Raw genomic sequence first — 12,753 nt, 5'->3', positions numbered from 1 at the left:
TTGGTTGGCTGCGTTAACTTTTATTTTATTGGTGAGAGTTCAATTCTCCGCCTTATATCATGTAATCTTGTATTTTTTATAAAGAAAAAAATATATATGATAAAGCCTGAATAAATTTACAGAATTTATATTAAATATGTCACACGGACTAAATGAATACTTTTTATTCAAATTTGTAGAAATAATATTAAAGAATTTGATAAATCGCCTCTTGTTGTCAAGTCTAGAATTACTCCCATAATTCTAATTAATATTATTTTTTCTATTTCTTGTCATATTTAGTATACTTTTATTTCTATTCCTTTTATAACTTAAAATTTTCAAAATGTAATTTTAATTTGATATTTATCTATCAAATTAAAACCACCTTATCAAGAATAAGCAAGACAGATATTTTTAGGAAACACTTTTTACAAAATAATGAATACTTCAAAGTAAAAAAAAAAAAAAAAATAAAAAGAGAAAAAAGAGTATTACCCGAGAGAGTCAACGGTCTACAAGATTGTACCACTCACACGATGAAGAGAATTGAGATCCGACGGTGTAGAAAACCCAACTAATAAACTAAGGCTAATTCGGTTCGTATAAAATAATTTCCCCGACAGAAAAACAACTTGATAAACACGATTCAATTAAAAGAGCTTATAAAAACAAAGAACACCATTTTCCCCCACGCATTTTTATTTTCTCTACAAGTTTCTCTCTTTCGTTGCGAGAACTCATAAGCAGAAAAAATGGTGATGGGTCCAGGTCTTTATTCCGACATCGGCAAGAAAGCCAGAGGTCAGTTTTCCATCCCTTAATTTTTTTAATAATGGGTATTGTAAAATTGGATTGAAATGTATTAATATGTTCATTTGTTTGTGTTATATAGATCTTTTATACAGGGATTATGTCAGTGACCATAAGTTTACCGTTACTACTTACACTTCAAACGGAGTGGTTAGTATATCTTTTTCTACAGCTTTACATGTTTTTTGTTGTATTTTTGCATTTGGGTTCATAGTTGTGGGCCAGTATTCTTGATTTTTGTTATTTTATTTTGTTCCTTAAGTTGCATTTTTTAATTATTGGAATTTCGCTATTCAGTTTAGATGGAAATCTACTGTTTGATTTTTTTTCCTGCTTAATATGCCGTGGAAAATCTGGTGAAGATTATTGTGAGATTTAACCCAAGGTGTGGCTTAGCGGTTAATGAAGTGGGTAAAAATTATGGGTGACCATGGTTCAAATTACAACATCAAATAAAGCTAGGTGATTTGTTTTTATTTGACTAAGCTTTGACGGATAAAGTTAGTTGGTACTTAGGCTGATAGGAGGTAGTAGATACCTAGCCATGGTGCGCGCAAGCAGACCAACTAAGATTATATTGTGGGTTGAGAAGTGAATCTTGTGAGTGAGCCTCCTTGCTAGATAATGGAAAGTGGGAAATTCTTCTTTTTCTTTTGATAATAGTGGTGACTAGGCCAACTTGCGCACATTTCGGCTAGTCCATCAGGGTACCTGCTATCTCCCACCACCATAAGTACCAGGTGACATTGTGCACTAAGACATAGACATACGAGAAGAAATCACTCACCTTTTTTGCCTTAGTACTCTGGTCTCCATATGGTTGATTTGAGCTTCATCAACCACCAGGTCATTTTTTCCTCATTTTTTTTGTTTGGTAATAAAACTAAGAAGAAGTTGAGGACAGAGAAAAAAAGGTAACCAGTTATGTAGCCAAGAGTTTGGGCAATATGGCGGTTAATGAGGAAATAAGCACTACTCATTTGGAAAGAAGAAATGGGTTCTTATTTAATTGCATATTTGTATTACTGTCTACTGTTCCTCTTTCTCAAATTGAAAAGAACTTTAGAACTTTCTCTTTCTTTGGCTGCATGCAGCTTGGTTTCCGAAGTTAATTGTAAAACTGCAATTCTGGTTATCATGTGCATTCCTTTATGTTTAATATTATTTTTCTTGCAGAGTAACATGATTTGGAAGTTTTTAATGCCTTGTTCTGTCGTCATATTAACATTAAATAATCTGAAGTGAAATCCTTGTAGCTGAAAGTTAGGGATGATGGTAATCATCTTTATTTTGTAGGAGTTATTTTCTCCTTATAATCTCAAACTGCATTATGCATATCTTAGAATAGTTTCTTTGCTGTTGCCTGATGCGTATATTGGTTGCATTGCTTTGTTTAACAATGGATTACTGTTTCTTGATACTGCTCCAGTGGGTCTGTAAGTAAATGTATTGCTGTTCTGTCTCACTTTTCAGGCCATTACTTCATCTGGTGTGAAGAAAGGCGAGTTCCTTTTAGCTGATGTAAACACTCAGCTGAAGAACAAAAACTTCACCACTGATGTAAAAGTGGACACCAATTCGAATGTAAGTTTTGCATCAATTTCTTTTGTTTGTTTCCTCTTCATTTTCTTTAGAGTTTCAAACATCATGACAAAATGGAAAATTTTTGGAGATTTGTTTTTCTGTTATTGGATGATTTAATGCTTCAAGAAATTTGGAATTTACAGTTTATTTCTCTTTGCTCTTAGGGGTCATTTGGTAGGGTGCATAAGAATAATGCTGAATAGGGTGTATTAGTAATGATGGTATTAGTTATGCCGACATATTTCTTATCCATCGTTTGGTTTGATGTATTTAAGCATTGCACAATTTTTAAAAGAATTGTTTGTTTATAAAAATATCCTCATAACCAGTCCATCACTTTATCTTTTTAAAAGAAACATATGTTGAGGAATGTTTTTATATGAAAAAGGTTTAAAACAAATTATTTGATTTGTCTACCTATATTGTAGTATAGAACTAAATATTTATTTATAAAAAAGAAAATATGCTAAGTATTTATTTATCTACTAGGGATATAATTTTATTTCCCACTTTCTTGAATTATTAGGCAAAGAAAGTTTGAATTAAAAAAATAAAAGGAAAATGAGTTGATTACAAGAGCATTCCAGTACGTAGTAGTAAAGTACAGATTTATAAATTTACAATGAATAAATTGGCGGAGTATGAATATAAATAGCGGGAGAAATTTCAGTATCAAACTTTACATCAAACTTGCATTAGTATAATAACATATTTTAATCAAGCATAAATTTTGAGGGGCAATTTTGTCTTTAACTAAGCTAATACATGCATTAAAACCCATTGCATCGTTAATACCATGGTTTCCTATGCATTAGTTATGCATAGGATAATACCAAATAAGGTGTATAACTAATGCTTGCATAACTAATGCATAGGTTTAAAAAGTGTACCAAACAAGGTATTATTAATACACAAAGCTAATGCATGTATTATTTTATCTAATACATCCTACCAAACGACCCCTTATTGGGATTGTTTCATATTCTGGTTTTAAATTACAACAGATATCTAATGCTTTGTCCAGCAATTATAGCTGTAAGTTGAAATGTTATGACAGCCGGTGTATCAATGTCTATCATACATAGTTTCTGTGCGTTTCTCTTTCGTCAGACAGTTGAAGAAGTTCCATCCATCAGTGTTGTGTTATGTCGTCCGCTCGAACTTTGTCCATTCTCTTCCTGCATTCTCTGATTCTATCAACAAATCATGTCTTCTATGTTAGCTTATAATGTTTAGTAGTCTTGGTTACAGTGATGCTCCTGTGTGATGTGATTGGATAAGCTACTTGAGACTGACTGACTCTCTCTCTCTCTCTCTCAAAAGTGGAGGACAAGGCTTAAGAATATAACAGATATATAGTTATTACATGCATTATCCTTTAATAAAAGGACTTACCTTTTAGATTTATTAAGATAAAGATTTTTGTTTTCTGTAGCTATAAGAAGATCGAGAAATCATTGACTTTTAGCAAAAAATATGCATGGATTTTATGTCTGTAATGGAACTTTATTTAGTGGATGCCCACTCTGTTCATTTTGGTAATGGTGGATTAATCTATTTTTAGACTGATTTTTATGTATATTTTAAATTCGAAAAGGCTAGATATATGATGGCAAATTTGATAATCAAAACGAATGAGTTTGACAGCAAGGTCAAATCATGATTGCTTAATTGAGTAGAAGAGTTTTTAGTTATCTAGCTTGCTGCTCCACACCCCCCCTTCCCCAAGGAAAAAGTGATTTTTGTGCTCTTTCTTCTTTTTTGGTTTTTGAAGTTCCAGAGGTTGTTCCTTGTTAGGGTATTAAAGCTAAGTTTGACTTTATTTCCGTTCGAGCTGGGACTGTAGTGCTCTTGACCATTAATTTGATTTTAATAACACAGGTCTACACTACCATTACTGTTGATGAACCTGCACCTGGACTGAAGACGATCTTCAGCTTTGTTGTTCCAGATCAGAAATCTGGAAAGGTATTTGGTTCTTCTTTCATCGCATGAATATTTTTCGGAATTTCTTTATTTCTTACTAAACGAATCATATTGCTTACAGGTAGAGCTCCAGTACTTGCATGAGTATGCCGGAATCAGTACTAGCATTGGACTTGCAGCAAGTCCTTTAGTCAACTTCTCTGGTGTTGCCGGCAACAATAAGATTGCATTGGGCACTGATCTTTCATTTGATACCTCGTCAGGCAATTTCACGAAATGCAATGCCGGTTTGAATTTCACCACTTCCGATTTGATCGCGTCCTTAGCATTGTAAGTACTCAAGTGGGTTCTTTTTGGACATTAAATATGTTTGGTTTCTCATTGATTTAAATTGTCTTCTAGCCCTACTTTTGTGTTGGTTGTCATAAAATGCTATACTTTTCTGTTAGTTTTCTGGTTTTGTGCCACAAGGAAAACACTGGTTTTGGATTCATATTGTTTTATTAAGGCGGAAGACTAATTCATCCACTGATGAGTTGCTCTTTTGAAAAGACATGACTACTGTAATGTAATTCTACGAAATCATGACTTGGGGTTTACATGTCTCTTGACTGTTCCTCTCTGTGCTTATCCAATGCCATATTATGGTCAATCAATCATTGTTTCTGGACTGATAAGATGAAATCAATTATCAGGAATGACAAGGCTGATACGCTCACTGCATCCTACTACCACACCGTGAATCCGTTGACCAATACAGCTGTTGGTGCAGAGTTGACTCACAGCTTCTCAAGCAACGAGAACACTATGACCATTGGAACACATCATTCCTTGGACCCACTGACCACAGTGAAGGCTCGGGTTAACAGCTATGGTAAGGCAAGTGCTCTCATTCAGCACGAGTGGCGTCCAAAATCCCTCTTTACAATCTCTGGCGAAGTGGACACCAGGGCAATTGAAAAGAGCGCCAAGGTTGGATTGGCTGTAGCGCTCAAACAATGAGCTGGTTACTACCTTATACAGGAAAGTAAATGCGGCTGGTTTCTTTTGTCTTAGCCCGAATCAACAAATTAGGTAGAATTTTTTTAGCACATAATCCTTCTCACTAGGTGGACAACGATCTTATGAGTGTTACTGATATCCTATACGTTTTCTGGGCTGTAAAGAATAATCTTTAGCTGGTGGTGCAAAGTGCAAACCAGTATGATTTTCTGCTTTGACCTATCCAAAAGGTTAATTGTGTTTATTTGATTAATTTGTCTTTCTTGTTATATTGTGAGCTTGTGTAAGTTATCTGCCCGAGTCTTGGTGAGCAAATTTATTGATGCAGGTTATTGTTGCCTGTAGCAGTAGACTAGTTAAGGTGCGTGCAAGTTGTTCCGTGTATACCGATATCCTTCAGCAGCGGAAACCTTGATCTTATGGTGCTAATTTCCTTCTTAAAATGTCTCATTTTTATGTCTTTTTTCCTTTATAATCGTATCAAAAGTGTGTCATGAAAACCTGTATTTCCACGGATAGATGTGAGAGTTACGGAGAACTTCAATCTTATGAATCTTAATTTGTCTATAAAGAACAAATTAGTGTTGAAATGAAATAGACCGAGACAGAGGAAGGTATAAAATGATTCATATACTTCCCTTCATTCCAATTTGTTGGCATAGTTTCTTATTAGTTCGTTTTAAAAAGATTAATATTTTATTATATTTGAAAATAATGTATTTTTAAACTTTTCATTTTATTTTTAATAACACGTTTTGTTGTTATGCAAATATTATGGTATGTTCAAGATCATTAGTTTCAAAAGTTTTAAGTTACACAAATGTTTTGACATGTTTCAATTATCAAACCAAACCAATGATGTCGGGCTTTTAAATATTTATATGTATAAAATATTTTTAAAAATTATATAAATGTACTATCGGGTTGGTTTGGTTTCGGTTTGATATTTTTAGTTAAAACCAAATCAAGTCAATTATGGTCGGGTTTTATTTTCCAATACCAAATCACATTGATTTTTTTTTTTCCGGTTTTACTCGAATTATCGGTTTGGTACGGTTTATCGGTTTTCTTTGTACACCCCTATTTAAGACCATAAGTAACAATTTTTTTTTTATACTTTGTGCTGAGTTGACCTGAATAAACAAACTGATAAGGAAAGAGTAATTGTTTTCTACTAATCTGGGATTGGTGAGTTTAGTTGATTGATTGAAATGTCAGGATAACTTGTTCCACGGTGGTATATGTCTCTTTTTGTTCTTCTAATAAATTTTTGTTATTTTAATACAATTTAGTAGGAAAGTAGCTCCATACAAAATTAAGCCAATGATTTGTCTTTTTATTGAGGCTGTGTGTAAAAGAAAGAAACCAATCAACCTTTCTGGAAAATACTCTACAGCGAAAGTATTTCTGAAACCACTTCTCGGCAGTTGTAGAAACAATGGTGAGGCGGGTTTTTCGAACAAATACTTTTTCTTAGTTTCATGAATGCTATTAAATATACTAGGTAAAATAAATACTTCAATTTTCGCCTTATCCAAACCAAAGTCTAAGCAGGTTTTCTCCAAATTGATATGTCTGATGCACTTGCCTATACTTCCTATAAAGCTGAGTAGTTTTACTATTTGGTCTTGTGGAGTATGATTTTTAAGGAGATTTAATTGGAAAACTCGTTGATCATAGTGTAAGAGAATCTCAATTTGTCAAGCATTATCAGTTTTAAATCACATTTTAAGAATATTTTTTTCTTCTTTTTAAAATACAACAGTAGCACTAGAGCTCTCATAATTGATCTCATTTATTGACTTTCACAATTCATTTTTGCCCCTGATTTTTGTCTCATGATAATTTCTTTATTTTTCTCTCTTTTCCTTTTTGGGCAATTTTCTAATTTCACAATTATTATCACAACATCGATATATCAGATAAATCCAGAATCCAGACTATGCTAATACTCTATGTTTAAGTTTAAATACTAGGTATTCAGGTGGACAAATTTAGTAAAAGTTGAACAAATTGTAAAAAAAAATTCTTTTGTTTAGGCATCGTCTCCTCTCAGCTGCCTTTGTTGTGGTATTTGGAGCTAGTTTGACTTTTGATTTATTTTTTGATAAGATACCTGGTTTGAGTTATTGTAACTAGTCCTAGTTGAAAATGGGTTTCCATACATGTATTTTTAAGTTGTAAATGAATAACAACAATAATAATGCTAAAGAGAAAAGGAAATGTATGGATTCAATGAAATCTTTTAACGCCAAGATTACTTTTTATTTTATTTTATTATGAATGAAAAATAAATAGATTAAACAAGTACAACTAAGAGCTGATGATATAAACAATTTCTCCACCGTTGTAATGGCTAAGGGAAACAATGGTTAGACAAAAGATTACTACAAAGATCAAAAGTTTTCTCAAACTGTGGATATGTGATTTACAAAAGCGAAAATTCAACAATCATAAAGCAGTAAGTTTTTTGGAAGATGGACTTACTACTGAAAAATTATTTCAACGAATTTTCTTAAACCTTTCTTCTACAATTGCCCTCGCTACTGAACGTGCTGCTGAATATGCAGTTGCTACGTGTGTTGTTGAACGTGCAATTATTGCACGTTTGAAAAATACGAAATTTAAAAAGCTAAGATAAAAATACTGAAAAAACAAATATTGATAGAAAAAAATAATAGAGATAAAAACATGGGTAAAAGTTTTTTCAATACACGACCATATACAACAAAAATCCAACCGTCTTTGGACTTCTCTATTAGGAGGTCACTTCCTTTGATGAGGGAAGGACTCTTTTGGCCAAAGTCAACGCCATGATTACTTGTTCATTTTATTATTGACTCCGTTTCAATTTAGATGAGCTACTTTGACTCGTCACGAAATTTAAGTAAAAAAAAGATTTTTAAAACTTGTGGTCTTAAAAGCTTAAGGGGTAAAAGCTTTGTGGGGCCATGCCATTGGTGTGGTTATAAAAATTTCTCATTAATGATACAATTGGTAAAATGAAGAATTTAAAGTTAAATTATTTCCAAATTTAGAAATGTGTCATTTATTTTGGAACAGACTAAAAAAGAAAAGTACCTCATCTAACTTGAAACGGAGGGAGTAGTATTTTTGAGAAATTGTGCCATTATTATTTTTAATTAATAGAGGTTGAACCAATATAATAACGTTTGTGATGCAAAGAGAACTACTACAACAACAACAACAACCCAGTAAAATCCCACTAATGGGGTCTGGGGAGGGTAGTGTGTACGCAGACCTTACCCCTACCCTCGGCTCAAAAAACAAAAAAGACAAAAGGACAAAAAGGGAGATAATATTAGTATCACAACAACAATCATAGGATAAATAGGAACACCATGAAATCCAGAAGAAAGATGCAAAGCAAAGGGAGACAATATTAGTAAATATTAGTATCACTACAACAGTCATAAGAACCCATATTCGATAAGATTAGGGAAAAAATTACCTCATGAACCTCCACACTTATCTCCTATGCGGAGAGATTGCAGTTGATTAAGACTATGGTGTTTGCTGTCCAAGTATTTGAGCTATAAGTATTCATTCTGTCAAAAAAAAAAAAAGATCAGGTGATTGTATTCCTATGCTGAAGATTTCTTTGGACAGGAGGAGCTGAAATATCTAAGAAAGCTCTAATTGCATGAGATAGACTATGTTGGCCCACAACTACTAGCGGTTTGGACATACTTTTTTTTTTCCTCAAATTGAGTCACGATTTTATTGCCACTGAAAAATGATATTGTAAAAGGGGGACTAGGCTTTACCTTTTACTACATAATGTAAACTTGATAAATCAAGTTAGAGAGAACTAATATTCTAATTTGTAGAACTCCAAAATATTTTACATTAAGTGACAATAAAGCTAAAAACTTCAGGAAGGCTGATAAGTGAGCATACTTGATCTTTTCTTCTTGACTCTGAATGATGGAATTTGCCACTTATCGGTGTTCAAAGACCTCTATCCTGCCTTGGTAGATCAACAAAGTTAGTGTATAGAAGAAAAACATCCTGATTATGGCCCTGAGAGGCCAGTTTATCTGCAACTTGATTGGCTTCTCTAAAGCAATGTACAATAATAATACCATGCCCATTAACCAAATTTCTTATCTCTTTAACAGTGTCATCAACCCTCCAAGGGGTTGTCCATATGTCTTTTACAGTATTTTGGAGCAATAGAGAGTCAGTCTCCCCTAAAATCAAATTGTACCCCTTATCAATGCACCATTTAAGTGCAAAAAGGAGAGCACATGCCTCAACTCAATTACTTATGCCTTGTCCCATAGAGATAGAGTAAGCCATAATAAATTTACCTTCACATTCTCTAATCACTCCTCCTCCTCAAACTCCATTAATACATGGCCCATCACTATTTAGCTTTACAAACAAATTGGGTGGTTTGAGCAATAGTACCATAGAGATTGAGTAGTCTACTAAAGAGATTTCACATAGTCTGCACACATCTTCCCAGTTATTCCTAACAGAGACCTTCTTGAATCGAGAATTGATAAGATGGATGACGGTAAAGGATATTACGCCTTTAGATCTAATAAAGGACGGATGCTCCATCCCATATTTAGAGCTACACTTTGATTGCCAAAGCTCCCAAAAAATAATAGGAGGAAGAACTTTGTGAATATAAGAAGCAATGAGATTCTTAGCATGATGCCTCCAGCAGTTATAGAGCAAGGTTCTCAGATTAATGCCTCTGTACGCTATGCCTAAGCTACCCACAAAATAGCTCCAAATTTGTTGGGAAAATTAGCGAGAATAAAATAGGTGCTCAGTGGTTTCGAGTCCAGGATACATACCAGGGGCAATACATCAACAACATCTAGGAGCTATATAAATGCCAAACATATTGATCTTCTCATCGGTAGGGATCTTGTCACATCCAGCTCTCCAAGTCATGAAAGACATCTTAATAGGGACATTTTTGGATCAAATTCTAGAGTCAAACTGAGTTAGCACTCTCTTTTGCTTGAGTAAGTTCTATGCAGACGAGACCGTGAATTTACCTGAGGTATAAGAAGTCCAAATAGGAGTGTCATCAACCTCCTGACTGATGCAGGTAAGGGAGGCTACCAAATCATTCACAACATCAGAAGGTTGATTATGAAAAATAGACCCACTGGCCATCTTTGAACACCCCATTGAGCTTGATATTGCCTTGGATATCTTTCCCATCCAAAAATTTGTAAAATGGTCCAACAGACAACCATTTATCAAACCAAAAATTGATATCCCCTCTTCCTATTTTCCACAGGATGTTATTTTTCACATTGCCTTTCACAGAGCACACGGCTTTCCAACTTTGAGATTGACCCTTCTTCCAAGTTAAAGTGACTGGACTAGACCCTCTATAGTATTTAGCTCTCATGAATTGTGACCATTAGTTAGTCGTCCTTAACTTGCACCATTGCTTAGCAGTAAAGGCATTACAAGTGTCATCAAGCTTCCTGAAATTTTCCCTTCCTTCCTCATATGGGAAACAAAGACTGAGCCAAGAAACCCAGTGATGCCTCCCACCTGTGTCAAGGCCAGACCAAAAAAATCTAGCAATATATTTTTCAATCATCTCCAAAGTACCCTTTGGAGGGTATAATGCAGCCATGGTATGAATGTTGAGAGCAAGAAGGGCATGCTTAATAAATACTGCTCTACCCTCAGTAGACAAAAACTTTAAGTGTCATCCTTTCACTTTATTAATCACCTTGTTCACCAAATCAGAGAAAAAATATAGCTTTTTTACTAGAGTAAATAAGACAACCCACGTACTTCAATGGTAACTTATCAAATCTCATACCCAAAATCCTTCCAACTCTAGCAATGGATTTTTGAGTAGTGTTAGTGGACATAGTATAGCAACTTTTGGACCTGTTGATTGATTGTCCAAAGACTTTATCATATTTATCTAGAGTATCAAGAACAAGTTGGAGGGACTGCTTTACACCACTACAGAAAATAATAGTGTCATCTGCAAAGGATAAGTGATTTATCTGCGGGCCAAGAGAATTCATATAAAAACCTTTGAATCAGTTGTTGTTTTGAAGATTATTAAGAATATGTGAAAGCAGTTCAACATTAAAAATAAATAAAGAGGGAGAAATTGAATCACCCTGTCTCAAGTCTCAACCCTCTCCCGGATTTGAAAAAAATCATGCCTACTACCATTGGCAACCAATTGTTGGAGATGAATCTATATATGCGATCAATCCAATTCTCTGCAAAACCTAGTTGTCTGAGCATGAAGCATGAAAAAGGCCAGGCCACTCTATGACCACATTGCCTCCAACCTTAGGTTTGTCAATTTCATTGACTATCTCCTGAGTAAGTAGAATATTCTCTGTAATAGCCCTTCATTTGATAAAACCATGTTGGTTAAGGGTAATGATTTTAGGGAGGATACTACTAAGTCTGGCATTTAGCAATTTAAAAATAATTAAACCTTTATAGAAGCTTCAATACTAGAAGATGAAGTGAAATAGATGGATAAGTTCTCAGTCAAGATGCTATACTCTAAGATTAGGGGAAGTTCCCTGAAGTTAAATAGAGGAGGGTTGTCTATAATAACCAAGGTACTCCCTGGTGGATCGTTATTCTATATTGCACTATTAACAAGAGATTGCTAACTAAAGACAAATGGGTAACATTGGATGTTACAACTAATCTGAGGTGTCCTTTGTGTTCTTCTGATGATGAGATCATTGATCACCTGCTCATTACTTGCCATGTTTGTGCTAATGATCGGACAAAGATGCTGTAATGAATGAGAATAGACAGGCAAGCAATGGAGTGGCAAAGTAAATTGAGTTTGGCTAGTTTGTAAGCAAAAAGTTCTTTAAATACATCTCTCTATAGAATAATTATTTATTATGTTTGCATAAAAGAAGCTTGAGAATCTTCCAACAGAAGAGTAGGACTCCAGAAGCAATTGTGAGACTGTTCATTTAGGAAGTCCACTGTAGGTGATGTATGCAATTTTAGATTAAGTAGACATTAGCAACTCTTAATTTTTATCCTTAGCTTATGTGGGATGAGGTAGCAAGCTATTAGGAGTGGTTAGTTATATGGATGTTGGCTGCAAATTTGGGGCTCCATGTCCAAATCTTGTGGATTTGTTCCTTACTTTTGTACATGTTATTACCAAAAAATTACATTTGTGATGAATCTACCTACCAACAAATTAGAAAAGATAAAACCTTATAAAAGTTTAAAATATTTTAAGATTTTTGCTTGAAATATATAATATTTATTTTTAACAAGTCTACCCTACTTCCTCCTAAGCCAAATTCATCTCTCACCCCAGGGTAAGAGATATATGATTAGCGTTTAAACCTCTGCCTATTATCTCCTTCCAAATTTGGTTGGGTAATCCGATTAATATAAGTTGAACCAATAAGATAATATTTTATGATGAAATATATA

General features: G+C 34.0%; 1 protein-coding gene across 1 annotated transcript; it reads left to right on the top strand.

Annotated features, from left to right (window-relative positions):
• The first annotated feature begins 614 nt into the window (after window positions 1-614).
• On the top strand, window positions 615-5,573 carry LOC104094911 (mitochondrial outer membrane protein porin of 36 kDa-like). The gene is made up of 6 exons (XM_009600934.4): window positions 615-783; window positions 875-942; window positions 2,266-2,376; window positions 4,258-4,344; window positions 4,424-4,632; window positions 4,998-5,573. The coding sequence occupies exons 1-6, from the start codon at window positions 735-737 to the stop codon at window positions 5,302-5,304; spliced, it is 831 nt and encodes a 276-aa protein (XP_009599229.1). The 5' UTR covers window positions 615-734; the 3' UTR covers window positions 5,305-5,573.
• The last annotated feature ends 7,180 nt before the right edge of the window (window positions 5,574-12,753 follow it).

This window comes from Nicotiana tomentosiformis, chromosome 10, assembly GCF_000390325.3.
Source record: "Nicotiana tomentosiformis chromosome 10, ASM39032v3, whole genome shotgun sequence".
NCBI lineage: Eukaryota > Viridiplantae > Streptophyta > Magnoliopsida > Solanales > Solanaceae > Nicotiana > Nicotiana tomentosiformis.
The sequence above is the reverse complement of the archived record's forward strand: the minus strand, read 5'-3'. Positions and strand labels throughout refer to the sequence as shown.

What these genes read in the sequence shown, in the direction of transcription:
- LOC104094911 (XM_009600934.4), top strand. Translation starts at nt 735, where the DNA reads ATGGTGATGGGTCCAGGTCTTTATTCCGACATCGGCAAGAAAGCCAGA. An exon ending in CATCGGCAAGAAAGCCAGAG is followed by an intron (nt 784 to 874) that starts GTCAGTTTTCCA and finishes TGTGTTATATAG; the next exon opens with ATCTTTTATACAGGGATTAT. An exon ending in TTGATCGCGTCCTTAGCATT is followed by an intron (nt 4,633 to 4,997) that starts GTAAGTACTCAA and finishes ATCAATTATCAG; the next exon opens with GAATGACAAGGCTGATACGC.